Source organism: Malania oleifera, chromosome 6, assembly GCF_029873635.1.
Source record: "Malania oleifera isolate guangnan ecotype guangnan chromosome 6, ASM2987363v1, whole genome shotgun sequence".
Lineage (NCBI taxonomy): Eukaryota > Viridiplantae > Streptophyta > Magnoliopsida > Santalales > Ximeniaceae > Malania > Malania oleifera.
This window is the reverse complement of record NC_080422.1, coordinates 67,949,049-67,970,344: the sequence shown is the minus strand read 5'-3', so window position 1 is coordinate 67,970,344 and position 21,296 is coordinate 67,949,049. Positions and strand designations below refer to the sequence as shown.

The window sequence follows — 21,296 nt, the reverse complement described above, 5'->3', positions numbered from 1 at the left end:
TTGTTGCCCCACCACTCAATAGCTTAAGCTTTTAGGTAAAGTGGTAATCTAACAAAAGGGAAATCCTTTGATCCAAGTTTGGATAAAGTGGGGGAAAGGGGATTTTCTCTCTGTCTTGAGCATAACCCAGTTCAAAATTATTGGATGAGGATTTCTAGGTGACAGCAAAGTGGTTCTCTGATGGTTTTTCTTCAGGTTTTGGGTGGTTGGGAAGTTGTTTAGGATAGGGAGGGTGGTTTACTGGATGGCGATTAGATCCACAAAAGTGGTAAATTTTTGGAGCTGGGGTTGGGCTGGAATGGGGAACATTTTTCTGTGCTTATACCAGTTGGATCTAGAGGAGTCAGATGGAAGAGAATTGAGCAAGAATTTCGTTCATTGGCTGAGGTAATATCTGATACAGGTGTTGTTTGTTCAGGTCTGCAGTAGGAACATGGAAAAGTGGGTTTGCAGCAAGAACAATAAAAGCTCCCCTGTAGAATCAGGTCGTGACAGCAGATAAAAAATTACCAGGGGCAAGATGCAGTAGAGAGATGAAGGTGGAGCAGATTGGTGGTTCAGTGTTGGTGGGCAATGATATGCCATGGGAAGCATTTGCTCCAGCTGCAGCTAGGGTTTCCATGGGGCATCACGTAATGATGATGAGGTGGAGTTTGCTGGGATGCTTAATTATTGTGTAGAGGAATTTAAATGTGAGGATGGGCCAGCCAAGCTTGCTTCATGACCAGGTCCAATATGATGTTAATAAAGCCCAAAGTAAGCCATTTAGGTAGCATGCCTGCAATTCATGTAAAAGTGAGGAGATACTTCACGGTAATAAGGTCAGGCTAGAATGGTGTGTGAGCGCGGGGGGTTGGGGGGAAGGGGTGGGGAAGGTAGTGTGTGGTGGTATGGGTAGATAAAATGTAATGAGCTGGAAGCAGATAGGCTCGTGTTTTACTGGAAGTGGCATTTCACAGGTTTGGATCCCAACTACCAGTCTCATCTAAAACATCTAGAACATACTTCCTGTGTGTCAAGACGGTGTTGTATGAGATCTGGATACTTCTGTGCCCAAGAAGTATTACAATGGTCCCAAAGCTTGTCTAAAACTTTATTACAGAAATATCTTTAGGTTCTAGGTACCTTGATCATTATCACGTGTAATCAGAATGTCATCCACATAAACAATGAGTAAAATCCTACCTGCAGAAGGCCAAACTCAAGCATTACTATATTGAACCTACCAAACTGTGCTTTGGGAGATCGCTTCATTGTATAAGGATCTTTTGAGATGACAAATTGATGCTGACTCACTTTGCAACAAAGCAATGTGGTTGCTCCATATAGAACCTACTTTTGAAGTTCAGTAGGAAGGCATGGAAGGCACTCTCGAATCTAACGCGATGAAAAGGCCAATTATTAGTGCTGGCTAAGGAGGATAGACAGATTGATGTAAGTTTGGCGACTGGGGACAATGTGTTAAAATAGTCCAAATCATACACTTGAGTATACCATTTGGCAATGAGCCAGGTCTTCAAGACCCATACAACCATGGATTGACTTTGATGGTGTACACCTAGTGACATCCAACTATAGACTTATCAATAGGAAAAGGCACCAGTATCATTATCTTGTAAAGCTCACATCTCTTTAACCATGGCACCATCCGCCCATAATGGGATAAGGCTTTCACATATAGACTTTACAAAAGGAAATAATCTATATAGTAAGACAGTAATAGGAGGGTGAAAAGGAATCATAAAACAAAATTAGAGATTTTGATGCTAGGTACAAGTGCATTTACCTTTGCGGGCAAGGAAGGTCAATAGAAGCTGATAATTAGACCAAGAAATCAAAGGCGTAGCATTAAGATTTGGAGGATGCTCTTTGTCATTGAGTTGTTGTGTCCAAGAAACCAAGTGTATCTTTTACTCTTTTGAGTAGGTAATGCCCTAGTGAAAATAGTGAGTATGACTTCTTGGCCACATGATGTTTCCTAGTGATGGAGTGGGAATGATATCAAAGGCTATTTAGGGGAGGGCAAATGCTCATCAATCATTGAATGACTCACTAGCTTTTGAAAATGTGTTTATCTTACTTGCCTCCCTCACTAAACACACTTTGCCTATGAAGATATGACAAATGAATTAGGTTGCTTTACGGTTTGCAGCACAACTCCTGTTTACATACATGTTTTCTTACCACTACTGCTTTATCTATATTCGATGGTTGTGAATTTGTTCATGCAGTGAAATTGCGGTTTACTTTCGTTAGACTAGTTAAGCCAGAATGCTACAGCTAGTTCCATGCTTCGTGATTCGGTTGCCTTTGGATTGTGAGATTGCATGAAGCATTGGTAGGAGAACCATGCTGCACTCTAATACTAAAAGAATTGATTTGCTAGAGGTGCAGGTTGAGATTGCCAATTAGGTGGCTATAGAGATGGCCAAGCTTTCGAAATGTGTTGATTTATTGGAGGGATCCCATGCACAACAAGAAGTTCCATCAAGGAATTGTTGGAAGACTACTGTGATACAGTAAAAGCACTGCACATAATTAATCTAGAAACAGCTAAATCATTTCTAAATCTATCGATTCACCTTATGAATATATATTTTTTTTAATAAAAAAATGTACAGCTTAAAAGAGAGAGACAAAAGACAAAATAAAGAAAGAACTTGGAGAATAAAAATCCTCCCTTCACATAAAAAAGCAACTAATTACAAAGAAAGTGAAGCATAAACCAAAATCCAGGTCAATGAAGCAGAGCCAACCAATCCCGCTGTAGATCTTCCAAAGAACATGATGAAAAAAGACACTGGCCGATGCCCATAGTGATACAAGATAAACCACTCTATTCCAAAGCAAGTGGTTAGAAGTACTCACACCTTTGAAGATTCTAGTGTTTCTCTCCAACCGGACGCACCAAATGATAGCCATAATAGTGCATTGCCACAAGGCTTTCCTATCCTTTCCCTTGCCAAAACACCTAGAAGTAACAGTACAAAAAGCCTTAGGTGGTGTTTGGTAATTACGAATCAACTTTAGGAATCGGAATTGGAATGGTTGATTCCCATTCTTAATGTTTGTTTAGTAATCTCATTCTGATTCCCATTTCATTTAGGAATGGGATTCCCCCTTTTGCCTACTTTTTGATTCTTGTCTCTACTCTGAAATTAAATCCCAATTTTTGAAGACACAATATTTATTACCCTACTCATTATAATGCATATACATACATACACACACACACACATGCCTACATAATATGATATTTTTTATATAATATAATATATATTACATAATTTAAAAAAAAAATATTAATATTATGATGTCATTATATATAAATATATAATAATATATTTTAATATAGATATTAAACCATCATTATTAATATTTGTTATTATATATAATAATGTTATAGCATATAAAAATTAATAGAATAGTATTAAATATTATGATATAATTGTAGTATGATTATTCATTTATTATATTATTATTTACAATCTTACAAGCAAAATAAAATAATTATGGTCATCAATTATAAGTATATAATAATAAAAATAATAATGATATAATATACAAAAGAATATAATACTATTGTATAATAAATATGTGCAGACGAGTATATAATATAATATAGTATAATATAATATAATATAATATATTAATATAATATATATTACATAAATCTAAAAAATAATATTAATATTATGGTGTCGTTAAATATAAGTAAATAATAATATTCTTAATATAAATTAATAAAACCATTATTATTAATATTTATGATATATAATAATATTATAATGCATAAAAAATAATAGAATTGTATTAAATATTTTAAAATATGATGTAATTGTGATATGATTATTTATTTATTATATATATTATCTTAATCTAAGATAAAATATTAATTATTAGTTTCATTAATACAAATATATAGTAGTAAAATTTAATAATGATATAATATACAAAATAATGTAATACGATTGTGTAATGAAATATAATGTTGTGGTTATTGTTTTATTATATTTTTATTTATATTAAATATAAATTATGTTATAATATTATAATATATGAATATAACACATATTACATATATCTAAAAAATAATATTAATATTATTATATTGTTAAATATAAATAAATAATAATATTATTAATTTAAAATATGATAACCGTTATTATTAATATTTATAATGTATATAATAATATTATAATGCATAAAAAAAATAGAATTGTATTAAATTATTTAAACATATGGTATAATTGTGATATGATTATTTATTTATTATATTATTATGCATAATCTTAAGATTAGATAAAATATTAATTATTACTTTCATTAATACAAATATATAATAGTAAAATTTAATAATGATATGACATACAAAAGAATGTTATACAATTGTTTAATGAAATATAATGTTGTGGTTATTGTTTTATTATATTATTTTATATTAAATATAAATTATGTTGTAATATTATAATATGTGAAATTTTATTAAATTTAATAATTACATATTAAAGTATAATAATTGTAAAATATAAGATAAAATGTAATGTTAATAATATATTTAAAACAAAATACTAATAACAAAAATAATAATAAAAGTATAATATGCAAAGTATAATCAAGTACATGATTATCAAAATGATTTTATTGTAAAAAATATTTATTATGTAATTTAATAAAGTGATATTATATATAATTATATATTTATAATATTTTCATTCCATATTAAATTAATTGAATAAACATTTTATACTATAATGTCATAGTTAATAAATTAGACTCATTTCCGATTCTTATGTCTATATATACCAAACACTAATAGAATGGAATCTGACATTCCGTTTCCGATTCCAATTGATTCTAGTTCTAATTCCTATTTCGATTCCTACTATGAACCAAACGCTACCTTCAAGTTGTGGGGGCAAACCTAGTTTTCAACTTTCACCAAATATACCAAATAATTTATTTCAAACAGCGAAAGTGAAAGGGCAGTGAACACACAAATGCTAGCAAGTTTCTCCACTCAAATAAAGGACACAAACATCATGTAACAAGGCCTTATTTAGGTCTTCTCTTTTGAATCAATTCATTGGTATTGATCCTTGGAAGTATCATTCTAAATAAAAGCTTTTGATTTTTGAGGGAGCATTAGCTTTCTAGTTCAAAGAGTACAAAGCAGAAGTATGGCATTCGAGTCATGAGTCAAATAGGAGAAAAATATTTACAAGAGAAATCCGTGGAAGGACCTAAGCTTCAAACTCTTTTGCCACCTCCCAAATGAACATGAAAAGAGTTGAGCAAACTGGTTAAGGGAGCCAACTCATTAATCTCCCTCTTATTGAAGTCTCTCCCAAGATGGAAGTACCAAGAAAAATCCGCCCCTTGCAAAAGAAGAATAGTGGAGATAGGGGTATCATGAAGATTAGATAATTGAAACAGAGAGGAAAAGTAATAGCCAAAGACATCTCCCCCACTCAATGGTCTTCCCAAAAACAAACTCATGCCCCATTGCTCACCATATATTGGAATTTTGGAAGGAAAGAAACACGAGTCTGAGGCACAAACTTCCAAAGACTTGAATAAGTAATATTAACTCCCACTTTAGCATCCGACCCATTTTGTAATAGATGAAATTTACTGCAAATTACCTTATGCTAAAGAGAATTAGGTTCTAAAGGAAAGCACTATAACCATTTGCACTCCAAAGAAATGTTTTTGGACCCCAAATTACCAAGACCTAAGCTTCTCTCCCTTTTAGGTGTACACACAGTCTCTCAATCAAGAAGATGATCTCTGCTACCCTTTCCCCCGCTTGACCACAAATTCTTCATTAATTTCTAAGCTTCCACGCCAATCTCACAAGAACTCTAGTAAGAGAAAGATAAAACAAAGGGATGAAGGACAGACACACATGGATAAGAGTAATACAACCCCCTAAGGTGAAGAATGTTCCTTTCCACCCTTCAGTCCCCAAGCCGCTCTCTCGAAAACAAGGTCTCATAAAGAGTCAGCATTAGGATTGCTACCTAGAGGGACGGCGAAGTAAGTAATAGGTCCAGTCAAAGAGGCACAACCAGCTAGCGTAACAGAAGGGTCCACATTAATGCCAAGACCCACCAAACCACTCTTAGAGAAATTTCCGGATGCTTTCGTAAACGCATGTAGGATAGCTAGCAAATTAGAGAAGCCACCCAAGTTTGCTAAGAGGAAGAGGATAGTATCGTCTGTGAACTGAAGATGTGATATGATACAATCCCCATGCCCTACCTTAAGCCACTCCACCAAGCCTCTATCAACTCCTCTTCTGAATTATTGTACTCAAGGCATCAACCACAATAATAAAGAGAAAAGGAGAAAGGGGTTCCCCCTGTCTTAGGACCGTGGAATTCCTCATATTCCTGAATCTGTTACTGTAACATGTTCTCTTCTTCATACCAATCTTCCACTTTAGTATCACAATTGGAGATAGGATCCACTTGTTGTGTTTTCAGTTCACCGTATGGCTGCATCGTTGTTCATTAGAATCTATATTCTTCAAACCAGACTTCCTGCCCATATCCTTGCTTGATGTTGTTCTGGCTACCAAATTATTCTCTGTAGCCCCAGCCTTCCTTGTATAATCTTCACAGTTTTCACTTTCTGTAGATTCTTCTATAGATCTATTTCCATTGCACTGTTCTGATGAGTTGAAGGAATAGAAACACCTTTCCAGTTTTTCTCTTGCAGGTCTCTCCATGAAACTTCCGGAGTGGCGGAGTGTTACCAGGATCCAGTTTTGCACAATCACCCTCCCTGTGTTTTTGCTCGCACCTCCGACGTCCCTTCTGTGGCTATATTTGTATTCCTCAAATTTTGTAGACCGAGATCCCCATCAATCGAGAGAACCCCTCAATCAAATCTGGGTTTTCTCTTTTTCCACCCAAGCTAAGCCAACCCATTTTCCTTTCCTTGGGCCTATGGGGAAAACATGCTTCAGAATCAGGCCTCCAGGTCCAAAATGTGTAATATAACAATTGTTCTCAAGTTTAATTGCCTTTGGCCCATAACTTGATCCATTAGTCATAGGAGGATATTGTTTAAAATTTAAATCAGATTTGGGCTTGAATACTGCCCGAGATTCTCTCCCTCCCAAATGCACACTTACCAATTCAATGCTTTGCCCTGATGTGTTTCCTGAATATTGCTGCTGGAATTTTCCGATCTCCGATCATCAGAACCTCCATTCTTCACCATCTCTGCATAACTAGGCTCATTGGGATGCCCATTATACACAAGACTCTTTCCCTTGCTCTTCACTATGTATGAAGATCTGCAGTTTCTGCTAGAAAAACCAGATTTTGCTTAGTATTTTGATGCATCTTGCCTTTGTCACCTTTCAGCGATATGCAGAAAATCCGCAAACCTGAGGCTTCCTGACCCTCTGGAATCCTCAGTGAAAATCTCTCCCTAGAGCACAACGGTTTCTCAATTGCAATTATATGTCCGAACTTATTGGACACAGAGTGACCTTATGAATATAATGAATCGATCTGAACCAAATGGTTTAGGAACATTTTTTTTTGTTTCTTTATTTTTACCAAGTATCTTCCATTCCTTGTCTACTTTAGTTTTGTGCTGAAAAAGAGGAGAGAATGGAACTTTAGGTCTTATGTTGCCTTCACAAAACCATTCTTCACTCTTGAAAGAGTAGTGTTCTGCTATTGAGAAGAAGGGGCAGAACACTCACCAGTAAAGGTGGGTCTCTTGTTTTGTTGTGTTGTTATGATTAGTTTGTGTTTTTTAGCAGTTCGTTCAATTATTATCATTTGTTAAGTTAATTATTTTTGTCTTTTTAATTTGAGAAAGAATATGCATGAAATAACATCTTTTAAAAATTGTTGATGAGCACCAAAAGTTCAGTTTTTTTTTTTTTTTTCGATCCTGTCCCCTAAACAACATAAGGTTCATTTCTTTATTAATATTTCGTGACTCATTCCCTTTTCATTTGTTTAGGGAAAGGATACACATGAAGTATGAATTTTTTTTTTATTGTTAAAATTTAAATGCTTTTTACTATTTTGCTGCTTGTTCGTAAAATCAATATATGCTTGTCATTTAGAATCGATTTTGAAAATATGTACTAAATTTTGCGATTTGACTTAATTCTCAATTCTCGATTCCCCAAATTGGAATCTAGATTCATTGTTCAAATCTTGATTTGACAACTATGATCAATAACAATTTACAATATTATGTTATGTACATCACAACGACCACCATACTCTTACTAACTCGCGCTTGTTGGCGTAAAACTATACCAAGTAACTGATAACACAAAGACTCAATGTTGGGCAACTAGCCTTCTTAACCCTAATATCACCAAGAACTTCTAAATTCCACTTCTTCAAAACGTCTTGAAGATACTTAATCTTCTTCATATACCTAAACCCCTCCCAACCCCTCACTGAACACTCCACACATTCCTAACCAAAGAGTGAAAGAATGATGATCTAACAATGTTTTCTCAAACCAAAAATAGGATAAGATCCCACTTAACCTTGCAAGGCTCTAACAAAATAGGAAAATGATTAGAAACCTCTACTCAAGCGATTGACAGCCGATAATGAATATTCTCATTGTTAAGCATATTTGAGCAATATGAATGCATTGGTCAAACTCATCCTTAGTTATGGATCTTATGGGCACGTTGACTTAGTTCTCATATTGGTGGTAATTATCCAAGTCGTAGTCTGATGAATAACCATAGTGATGCCAGGGCAGCATCAAGGATCTACAGCCATGGAGAGAAATTAGAAGAAGAGAAGGGAAGAAGGAAGGGGGAGAGAGGAGATACAAGGGGGAAACACACATTCAATTCAAATCTAATTCGTCAACTTCCTACAATATGGCTTTCACACACTTTAAAAGAAAGCCTCTACACATGAAATTACACATATATCCCTAAAACTACAATACATTACAAACAAACCCCTACATTACGCAAATATTACAAACAACACCCAAATACACATAATGCTATACTAATTAATACTAAACACGTAATAAAACTAATTAATTGAACACACAATCCTTGTCCTATTCTTCTCTACTAATCTCCAACAAGGGCAACCCATGGTTTGGCTTCTTGTTCTACATCAAATCTCCCCCAGTTAGAAAAAAATTGGTCCCAAATTTTGAAATGCTAGAGGATCATAAGTTAGAAGCAAACTTGGATTCTTTGAAAGCTAGTGCTTGGGTGATACAAGAAACCACATCCATTGGCAGCATTGTGGACCTGAATTGAGAATTTGCATCAATGAACATATTGGGGATTACAAACTCAACAATAGGAATGTTTGAGATACTTTGGATGTTTTCAAACACATGCATTTCCTTGCTCGTAGTGTCTTTGAGTTGAGTAATTGTGACTGATTCTTTGTTTTGGTTTATTGCTAGAGCGGACTTCAAAATGATTTTTGTCCCATTATAGTGGAAGATGTATGTGTTTCATGCTCTTAAGTCACACCTAAATCATCCAACCAAAGGGAATCAAGGAGTACATGACTACATGTCCAATTGCCATAGATATGATATATCACATCAAACATTATCAAAATAGCCATCCATTTGGATAGGAACCAAACATATTACTCAAACATTTGAACTAGTGTTATGAATCTAAAATGTGTCATAAGGCTTTGGATGAGGTTCCGAATGAAGTTGCATACGAGTGACTCCATTTCAAGAAATCACATCCATCAGTAATGAATTTGTGATTTTTTTCCCAAACTTAGGAAAGGTATGGAATGTCTTGATATTATGCCCATAATGTGACAAAAGCCATTCATTTTCCTAGTAAGTTGTCACCATGCTCCTGGGTTTATCTATATATATATATTGCAACTAAAACGACAACAACAACGACAACAAGCCTTAAGCTCCTCTTGGTGGGGTCAGCTACATGGATCCTTTTCCGCCAATTCACTTGATTGAGGGCTCTTTACTTTGCTAGCTTAAGAGTTATTAAGTCTTTTCTCACTATCTCATTTCTAATTATTTTAGGTCTACCACTACCCTTTTTAGCCCCCGTTTGGAATGTCTTAAAAAATAAGTACTTTTTCAGAGAAGTTATAAGTACTTATGTCAATAAGTAGTGTTTGGTTTACACTTAAATAGGTACTTATTTCAAAAATTACTTTTCCAAACTACTTTGTTTTAAAGAAAGTAAATATTTTATGAAAAGGTCATTTTTTTTTTTTTTTTGCAAAACGTACTTTTTTGAAAAAGTAATTATAATGTGTAATCTCTCATTACTTTTAGATACGTACTTTTTTAGATTAGTACTTTTTTTTGGAAAAGTAAATCTCTATAATTGGTTCCAAACTATCTTATACCGGAAGCAATAGCTAACGCACTCCTCATAGGTGTGCTGCTTGGCTTACGTTTCAAATGCCCATACCATCTAAGCCGACCATCCCTTATCTTGGCTTTGACTGGTGCTATGCCTAGTTTATTGCGAATATGTTTATTCTTAATTTATTTTTTAATGTTATACCACTCATCTATTTCAACGTCGCGTTTCGGAAACTTTTAATTTTTGTACATATTTTTTAATTGCCCAACATTCTGATTCATAGAGCATGGCTGGCCTTATGGCTGTCTTATAGAACTTCCCTTTTAATTTTAAGGGTATTCTATGATCACACAACACTCCTAACACACTCCTCCATTTTATCCAACTTACTTTAACCCTATGTATCACATTCTCTTCAATTTCTCCTTCCGCTTGCATAATAGATCGAATATAATGAAATCTACTAATACCATTAATTTCTTTATTTTCAAAATTAATCTTATCTCCAATACCCCTGCTTACGTGACTAAAATTGCATTTCATTTATTCTATTCTTATTTATACTTATTTTAAAACCTTTACACTCTAAAGTAATTCTCCAAAGTTCTAACTTAGATTCCAATCTACTACTTTAAAATATAATATGATCTGCAAACAACATACACTAAAGGATCTCGTTTTGGATTTTCCTAGTGATTTCATGAATTACTAAAGCAAAAGAGTAAGGGCCAAGTAGAACCTTGATGAAAACATATTGTGATTGGAAATTCTATAGACTCTCCTCTTACAGTCCTATCGCTAGTTGATACTCCATCTTGCATCCCTTAATGACCTTAGTATACCTACTGCATGTTCCCTTTTCTAAAATCTACTAAAGAACTTCCCTAGGTACTCTATCATAGGCTTTCTCTGGGACAATAAAAACCATATGCAAGTCCCTCTTTGTTTCGCTAAACTTTTCCATCAATCTTCTTAAAAGATAAATAGCTTCTGTTTTTGTTCTCCCAAGCATAAAACCAAATTGATTTTTTGAAACCCTTATTTTCAGTCTTATTCCTTGTTCAATTACCTTTTTCCCACAGTTTGATCGTATGACTTATAATGTTAATTCTGTGATAGTTATTACTATTTACCCAAAAGCCTAACTCCTAATTTCTCAAGAACCTTCTTCAATTCACATGCAGTCTTGATTGTCGTGCTGAAATGTAACTAAATTCACTTAGAAAATTCACAAAATGCAGCAACAAACCTTATTTTTGGTGCTGGAAACAGCAATTTCTCGTTTTTTGTATCAAATTATTACGCTTGCTTGCAAAACAGCAGATCCACAATTGAAATATCTTGTTGCAGGTCAAAATATTGCAGAGAAAATCCAAAATCTCAAGGCTGGAATTGATTTCTTGCGAGTTTGCATGTTGCAAGAGAAGGGGAAAAATTCCACATGCGCGTCACTGGCATGTGGAGTGGTGAGTTGCCTTCGGCAAGCCTCAGGCAATGGAGCTTCAGGTGAATCGTGGTGGTTGTGTAATAAGTAAATCATGGGAATTTAGGGATTCAAGAGGGGCCGTGGCTGGAAATTTTTTGCTGGCGTGTGGGGCTTCAGTGGTGGCCGAAGGGTGATGAAAATTTTGGGTTTAGGGTTTTGAGAGGTTCTGTTTTCAGTGGGATGGGTGGTTGTGTCAAATCTTGGCTGGAAATTAGGGTGTCAAAAATGGGGACTTGATTGGAATTTTAGAACGGGTTTTTTCCCCCCTGAAATTTTCAGTACAGAGAACCAGTTATCAGAATGAAAGAGATATAACAGTGAGGGAGAAGCATAGAATGAAGAAGAGAGAAAGAAGATAGAAGAAGGGACAAATAACTGGATAGAAACTGCTGCAATTAGAGAAGACAGCAGGACAGAACAGAGAAGAAAAATGAGCAGAACAGAGAGAGAATTAGAGACAGAGCAGTGACGAAGAGAATGAAAAGAAATAAGAAGAAGAACAAGTAAGGGAGAGAGAAAAAATTGCTGAACAGTGCTGAGATTATAGCAGGGTAGATAAGAGAGAGAACAGAAATCAGAGGCAGAAACACAGGGGGGGGGGGGAGGAGAATGATAGGGGAAGATGGGGGATTGAAGTGGAAGAATGGAGATCGATTTTAGGCTGAGATACCAAATGATGCAGGGGAAGCATCAAGGATCTACAGCTATGGAGAGAAATTAGAAGAGAAGGGAAGAAGGAAGGGGAAGGGTGATGGGGATCGGCATGCCTTACCTATTTCTTTTGCTGATTTAGTGACACGTGGACGACCTCCCGATGTCCATGTTTCCTTTGCTGATATGCTGACACATGGACGACCTCCAGATGTCCACATCAGATCATGATTATTTTGATAATGTTTGAAGACTTTTCAGTGTGAGATAGACCCCAGTAGAGATGCCAAAGCAAGTCCGATTTCAATACCCATGTGGGCCCCACACAGCTCCATTGGGCCCTACACTGAATTGGGCCTCCCTTTGACTTTTGTTTTGTATTTAATGTATAACTTTGCAAGACAAGTTGCTTGCTTGCATGTGCATGTCTTAGTAAGTTGTGTGTGTTGTAAGTTGTGTTAGTATTTATTATGTCTAGAAAGTTGGAGTATTTATTTTGTTAGTAACTTGTAAGAGTGATTAGTGTGTCTAGTAAGTTGGTGTCTTTATTATTTGTGTCTCCCATGCTTGTGTGAGAATTGTTAGTTGTTTAATATCTTTGTCCCCCCATGCTAGCTAAGCTTATTAATGCTTTGTCTCCCCATGCTAGCTTATATATACCCCTTCATTGTAAGAACTATGTAAAGAGAGAAAAAATATTGATATTGAATTAAAATGGTATTTCCTTTGTGAAACTTGTTAAGCTTTGTCTAATCCTTGTGATTGTGTAGTGAGAGACTACATCGTTCCCCTCGGAGATCAGGTGGTGAGAGACCACTATCCTATCTAGCGATTTCATTCCTATCCCACTTTCACGACTTCCCTCCATCACCCACATGGCCACCACCAAGTTACGCCCAAGGCCAACAATCCACCATTCCAATGTAGCATACATATTACATTTCAAAGTTTGCACGAAGGACTTCAGGAGAGTTCTATCTTGTGTAGAATATTGTCAAGTCAACCATCATTTTGATTGGTAAATTCAACATTCATTTGGGTCATTGCATACAGCAGTTCCTCTTCTATCATTACATTTCAAAGCTTGTTCCAAGGAATTTTCTAGTGTGGTCTAAGACTTGTGTTGAACAACGTCAAGTCATCCAAACAATTCTCTTGGTAATTTTAGTACTTGTGTTTGAATCCTTCCTATATATTGTAAACCCTTGCTTATATTGAAGACTTTGCTTGAAGGCCTGAAATTCCATACTTGAATACCACATTTGAATCCATTGACTTCAATATTGATACTTGCTAGTTTAAAATCAATTGTGAGAATTTTGCTTGCTAGACATAGAACTTTATTCTTGAAATATTGAAATAGCATCTTTCCGCATTTAACTTGATTCCTCTGTGAAAGAACTCTTGGGACTTATCTTTGAACAACATCATACATCTTTTCAAAATCCTTAAACATGTGAGCTATAACATGATTTATGGTGTTTATGTTCAGATAATTGAATTCTTAATTTAAAGTGTATTTAGTGTATGTGGTTGTTTGTGAGGGTTGAATCAATAGGACTTAGGTCGACCCACCCCGTCCTACATCAAAGTGGGGAGAGAGGAGATACAATGGGGAAACACATGTTCAATTCAATTCAAATCCATCAACAATTGCCTACAATATGGTTTTTGCACACATTTATAAGGAAGCCTCTACACATGAAATTACTCATATATCCCGAAACAAACCCCTATATTATACAAATATTACAAACAACTCCAAAATACACATAATCCCTATACTAATTAATACTAAACAAATATAATAAAACCAATTTATTAAACACACAATCCTTGTCCTATTCTTCTCTGCTAATCTCCAACAAGGGTCAATGCATGGTTTGGCTTCTTGTAACTTGTCCTACATCACATAGTTTCTTTTGAAGGGAATGCATGAGAAGATCTCTCTTTTTTTGTAATGTAGATTCAAATGAGATAAGGATAATTTTCCAAGTCGTATATTAATAAAGAATCATAATCTCTCTCTTTTTTCCCAAGGAAATACATGAGGAGAGCTCCCTTTTTAATAATGCAGACTCACATGAAATGAAGTAAGCTTCATCAGAGGGGTAGGATATGTCAACCTAACAGCACCACTATGCTGCTGGAGTTCCATTCTGCTAGGCTCTTCTTTCATCTGAAGGTTTCACTTGTTTCCTGCTCTAGGGTTGACTTTTATATTTCATGTCAATATTGTAAATCCTAGTATTTAATTTCTCCTTTTGTGTCACAACATTAGGCCATTGTATGCTTGCAAACTGAACAGTAAAAGAATCTAATGTCTGTCTCTTTTATGTCACAAAGTTAGACTGTAGGCATGCTTTCAAGCTAAACAGCAAAAGGTTCTAATATGTATTCTTTATTATCAGCATAAAAAATTGCCAAAGTATCACACTTGATTGTGTTAGAGAAGTTTAGATTCATCCCAACAATGTAGTCAATTTTTCCAACTAATGGCTACTCTCATTGATCATACTATTCTTTCTGCCAAAGAACTTTAATTATTTTTCCATCCTTGTTGATATTGATATAAAATCTTGATAAATGCAGACTTATTGTTGTTTTGCAAGAAAAGGCATACATATATGACTTAAACAGTCTTGCTATCCTAGATACGATCGATACTGTACCCAATTCAAAAGGTAAGGTTGAAGTATCTCTTGTTTACCTATATTAGCTTTGAAAATTAGTTTAGGGGTGTTATCTTGTGGACTTATGGCATTCAAATTTTCCCAATGCTTGAGTCAAATTTGCTCCCCTTCTCTAGGCTGCTAATTCTGCGGTGGATTTGAATATGTGACACAGAGAGAGCATGGTTCACAATTTAAATAGTTTTTAGTTTCAAGTTACAACAACAACAATAACAAACCAAGCCTCAAGTCCCACTAGGTGGGGTCGGCTAGATGAATCCTTTTCCGCCAATTTATGATATCATAAACAATTTCCTTCGACAAATTCAGGGCTACTAAATCCTTATCCACTATCTCATTCCAAGTTATTTTAGGTTTACTCCTACCCTTTTTACTGCCCCTTACAGTAACTAACTCTTTTTCACTGGCGCACTGTGTGGTCGACATTGCAAGTGCCTAAACCATTTTAGTTGTCCCTCCCTTATCTTAACTTCAAGTTGGAGGTGGGTAAAGTGTTTATCATGAAGTTTTTTATGTTAGAATAATATTGTGACTATTAATCAACATTCCGACATAGAATTAAAGAAATAGATTAATAACGAGCACTTACTTTTTCTTGACTAACTCAATATGAGATGGTCACTTAGATTTTATTCTCTCAGGACTTTGTGCTTTCTCCCCTAGTTTGGATGGTTGCTTTTTGGCTCTTCCAGCGAGCTCTACCGAGGGATCTGTTCTAGTGTACAATGTTATGGAGCTTCATTCACATTGTGAGGTTGTGACGTTTCATATTTCTTCTTTATAATTACATGCTTAATATGCAGTTAGAAATGAGTTTAACCTCTTTTGGTATGCTGTTTTGTTTTTTTTTTTTTTTCCAGTAATGCAAGTTCCCTTGTTTTCTGCTTTCTATTTGATACATTCTGTAGTCTGATCTAGTGAGCATTAATGTTTAAAAATTTGTAAAAGATAGAATCATTTGTGTGCAGTGTGTTTGTCTTGAGTTTGTGAGCCTATACAAGGATGTTTCTTATTGAGGTGAAAATCTATATCTTCATCATTAAATGCAGCAACCAAAAATTTGCATAATGAACTACTTGTATTTGGATTTTTTTTATGCATGTTTCCTGATTCCATTATTAGTTAAGAATCTTAAGATTTTGTGTGTCTATATATATATATATATGTATGTATGTATGTATGTATGTATGTATGTATATACGATAACAATGACTTGTATGCAAGTTCGATGAGATGATCAATCACAATAACTTCTATAGGTCACTGATACAATCATTGTTTTTTAGCCTCCTCAAGTTACCGACCTCTTTCTTTCCATAACAAGTAGAATATTGTGACGAAGGAGTAAGGACATGCCATTCAACTTTTTAAGCTCTAAATTATGGCCGAGATGGATTTTTACAATGGCAGCAAAAGTGTTATGACATGGAACAAAAGCTAGACCATGGGTAGACCCTCGTTTGAGGTTGATTCAAAAGAATTGGATTAAGAAATAAGTGGGTCCTCGGCCCAATAGATTTAGGTTTAATTAATTAGGATTATTTTGACATGGGGTTTGTTTTCAATTTATCTGTCTCAGGACTTTTTTTTTTATTTAATAAGGGGTTTATTTGTAATTTATTTATTTTGTGTTTTACTATATATTAGTCGGTTGTATTGTTGTAGCAAGTTTTGGCTGAATTACAGATTGGAAGTTAATGTGAGTCTTCTCCCCAACCCCTCGTATCTTCTTCTTCCTCCTCTCTTCCTCCTTTTCTTCCTTCTTGTCCTTTCCCTCACCTCTCTATTTCTGTTCCTCTTTTTTTATGTTGGCAGTATCTCTTACTGCTGTCCCTTATTAATTACCAAGGGTTGTCTTGGGAGGAAGTCTTGTTCTGCCTATTTCTTGGATTTTTTTTGAGGTCATGGGGATCTTGATTTCAGGAGCAGGATAACGGGAACAGAATGGCTGTATCTGGAGGATTGGGCAGCTTGGAGTCTCCAGATGCATCTAGTAAAAATTCTAACTCTGATCAGCCATGCATCGTCTGACTCGGAGGGTTTATTATTTGGCCAAGTCTGATTCAGAATCAGATAAAGAACCTATTATACCATGAGACAGTATTCTCGCTTGGACCATGGATGGACCTTTGTTCGAGGCTAATTCAGAAGAATTGGATTAAGGAATTATTCGCTCCCTTCCCCAGTCCAATTGCTTTTGGAATAATTAATTTGGATTACATTATATGGGGTTCTGTTTTAGTTTATGTGTCTTAGGGGGTTGTAATTTTAATTATTTTAGTTTTTCTATATCTTAGTTGCTCGTGTTGCTGTAGCAAGTATTTGGTGAATTTGAAATTGGAAGTTCACGTGAGTTTTCCCTCCACCCCTTGTATCTTCTTCTTTCTCCTTTTCTTCCTTTTTGTGTTCCTCTCCCCTCTCCTTTATATTTCTTACCATATTTTCTCTCTTGACAGTAACCACTACTGTTGTTATTCATAATTAATTTGGATTACGTTATATGGGGTTTTGTTTTAGTTTTTGTGTCTTAGGGGGTTGTAATTTTAATTATTTTAGTTTTTCTATATCTTAGTTGCTTGTGTTGCTGTAGCAAGTATTTGGTGAATTTGAAGTTGGAAGTTCACGTGAGTTTTCCCTCCACCCCTTGTATCTTCTTCTTTCTCCTTTTCTTCTTTTCTGCGTTCCTCTTCATCCCCTCTCCTTTATATTTCTTACCATATTTTCTCTCTTGACAGTAATCGCTACTGTTGTTATTCATTATTTGGTATGAGAGCAAGCCTTGACCACTCACGCCATAGTAATCTCCATTGAAGAATCATCTCATCCATTGAAAAAAGGTACAAATCTGTGAGATAAATTTCCACGGACTTACATAAAAAATGCTATTTCCAATATTAGCGTCTCATCCATTTGCACGCAAACCAAATTCACTCTTAATAACTTTAGACTAAAGAGAACTAGTTTCCAAAGGAAAATGCCGGAGCCACTTACCTATGAGGGCAATGTTTTTAGACACCAAATCCCAAAGACCCAGACCAATAAACAACCTCCCAACTCACTGGATGATTCTTTCTCTTCCCCAACCCCAACTGAAGGAAGTCCCTCGTTTTCCTCTTCAACCTAGCTGCTACTCTTATAGGGACCTTAAATATATATGATGAATAAAGAGGAATTGTGGAAGGACAAGCCTCAACGGAAGTAATAGGACCTCCAAAAGAAAAAAGAGCATCCTTCCAACCATTCAAATGCTTAGAGACCTTAGCTATAAGTGGATCCCAAAACCAGAGAGTGAGAATCACCCACCAAAGGAACACAAACCGTTGCTGAATACAACAGCCCACAAGAGTGGGAAAGCTAGAAGCCACATCAAGACACACAAGTTAATAGAAGCTAAATGATACTTGCACAAATCAAGCTTTAACCCTGACACTGAGATTGTAAAAATATTACAATAAGACCTATCATCAGACACAAGAGAGTTGCTATCAGACAATTGCAAATGTGATGTAATCACCCTCTTTCCCCACAGGAAGGCCCTGAACTAACCCCCATACACTGCCCTCTCTGCTAAAAAATCCAAGAGAGGAGGTGATGGATCCCCATGCATTACCCCTCTAGAAGCTGAAAACCAAGGCCTAGGCTCCGACAATAATTAGTGAAAAGGAAGCAGGAAAACAATCACTAATGTAACCTCTCCATCTCAGTTGAAAGCCGGTCTAAACCTCTGTTAAAAAAGCCAATTCACCTGATCATAAGCCTTCTAAAAATCTACTTTAATACTAGACTTTCTTCTTACTTTTACTATGTGCAACAACCTCATCAGCTACAGGCATAGCATCCAAAATTTGTCTCACGTCTACAAGCGCTGACTGCAAACTAGAAAAGTATCATCTAAAATGTCCCTGACTCTTCAAATCGAATGTGGAATTTATGATTTTAGGCATTACCTCATTAGGAGTGATGAGAGTGGGAATTAAATTGATGAAAGTGGTAATGGTTAATGCCTAAAATGCCCTTGTATTCCTCCTCTGTCTTAATGAAACAATAAATTCTGGGAAATTAAAGAGATGAAAGTGGAATTTATGTTTTCAGGCATTACCGCAATACCATAAAATTCTTGAAAAATTTTCGAATCATAATTGACCACATGCCAAACATTCCAACTGTTGACATTTTAGCCATTTTAAGTCTTCCTCTTTGATCTCATAATTAACCACTTAATTTCCTTTCTTTCCTCTTGGATACCTCCGTTTTGTCCCCTGTGTTGCCGTGATAGTCCCTCAGTTTGTTGCTAGCTGGTAGTCTAGCACATTTTTAGCAAAAGAACTTATGTTGTAGCTCAGGTCTGGTTTCTGGGTGCTCTGTTCTCCGCAAATCCTTAGCTTTGTTTCTTAGCTGCGTTTTGTTCCACCTAAAATCAGCCATTTAACTGCAAGAATTTTGTGCTGTAATTTTGCTCCATTGCTTCGATTGATTGGCTGATTGTCCTCTCTGCTTCCTCTACAGAGCCGAACTTCATAAACTAACCCATCGTTTCTCTTTTTCTTCTCAGAGCTTTTGGAATAAACGCATAGTTTACCTTTCAATGGGAGGAGAAAATGTTTCTCAGACACCTACGGTTAATCTCAGATGATAAATTGTCCATGATTTGGTCAACAGTTTGCTTCTCCAACCATTCTCCATCTTCCTTCCTTGAACATCATGGATCTAGGGTCAGCGAATTTTTTATTTTTTATTTTTTCCAATTCTTGTTTTCCTGTTTTGTTTATTTAATTTTAATCCTGGATCAAGTATAATGTATACCTTAAAGAGTTTAGGTGCCAGTTGGTTCATGCTTTTGCCATGTGTGAATTATATTTTCTGGATTCTTCTCTTTTTACTAAATTTATATTAAACAATTGACATTTCAAGTTCTTTTCTTTTATAATTCTATTAAAATGCATTGAATTACAGATACATGCTCATCGCTCGCCATTGGCTGCAGTAGTCCTTTCTACAAATGGGATGTACATAGCAACAGCATCTGAACAGGGAACTGTAATTAGAGTTCATTTGGTTTCAGAAGCAACTAAGGTAAGAGTCATAAGACATACCTCAGTGTGCATTTGATGGGGCTTTGCATATTGGAATGTCCCACAGTGCTTTTGACTTTTTCTGTGGAAGCCTGAATGGGCACTGTCAATCACAGGCACAGGCACAGCTTCATGCAGTGCATGATGGTGACAGGGGAGCAGGCCTGCCATTTAATGATTTTTGTTGATATTCAAATGTACAAATGTGTACTTTGGTGGTTGTTCATAACTGTTCTTTGTTAACATTCATGATGGTCATAAAAACATTGTAAACATTCCAGCAATGTCTTGTATATTAAATTAATTTTGAATTTATTAGTAATTGGCATAGTACTAGTTGTGAATGGACCAATCAAATGGCAGGAGTCAGGACTAGCCTTCCTCTGCCATCCGTCAGCTAAAGTTTTATGTAGTGCATAATAATTTGCATTTTTACTTCCCCCTTATTCCTAAACTCTTGAGCTAGATTCTGCTGGACAAAACTAGATTCCATAGAGTGGTAGTGTTTATTATTTTTCTTTACTTGGGGTGCACAACCTGACTATTCTGTTTTTGGCAGTCGTATAGCTTCCGCAGGGGTACATACCCTTCAACTATATTTTCATTGTCATTTGGGTCATCCATGCAATTTCCAGATATTCTTCTAGGCACAAGCTCTTCAGGTTCTGTTCATGTTTTTTCACTGGGATTTACTATAAATCAAAGGTAAAGAACACTATTTAAACTTATTCCCTGATTTCTGAAACATTTGTGAAATGTTGCTATTTCTGGTGCAAATAGTGTCTTTTTTTTTAGGTGTGAGTTGTTATCATGTTTGCCTCTGCTATTTGATTGTGTTCACTTATGTTTATGTTGCAGCTTTTGTATGCTAGGCTATGATATGTTGCACAATAATTAGTGGCTTTTCTTTCCAAGTTGGTAGTTATTTTGATCTCCCTTCTTCCTGGCCACCCCATCTCTCTCTCATTTTGATCACCCTTCTTCCTTTATTTTGATCTCCCTTCTTCCTGTTCACCCCCTCTCTTTCTTTCTCTCATTTTGATCAGCTCTTTCTCTCTCTCTCT

General features: G+C 35.5%; 1 protein-coding gene across 5 annotated transcripts in view; it reads left to right on the top strand.

Moving 5' to 3' along the window:
- LOC131157573 (autophagy-related protein 18b) overlaps positions 1-21,296 on the top strand; it is a 60,571-nt gene that overhangs the window by 10,749 nt on the left and 28,526 nt on the right. For all 5 annotated transcript variants that reach the window (XM_058111832.1, XM_058111833.1, XM_058111837.1 and 2 more), the window contains exons 5-8: positions 15,060-15,151; positions 15,802-15,914; positions 20,114-20,233; positions 20,792-20,937. In XM_058111832.1, the coding sequence (XP_057967815.1) occupies positions 15,060-15,151; positions 15,802-15,914; positions 20,114-20,233; positions 20,792-20,937 (471 nt within the window). The remainder of the gene's footprint in view (positions 1-15,059; positions 15,152-15,801; positions 15,915-20,113; positions 20,234-20,791; positions 20,938-21,296) is intronic.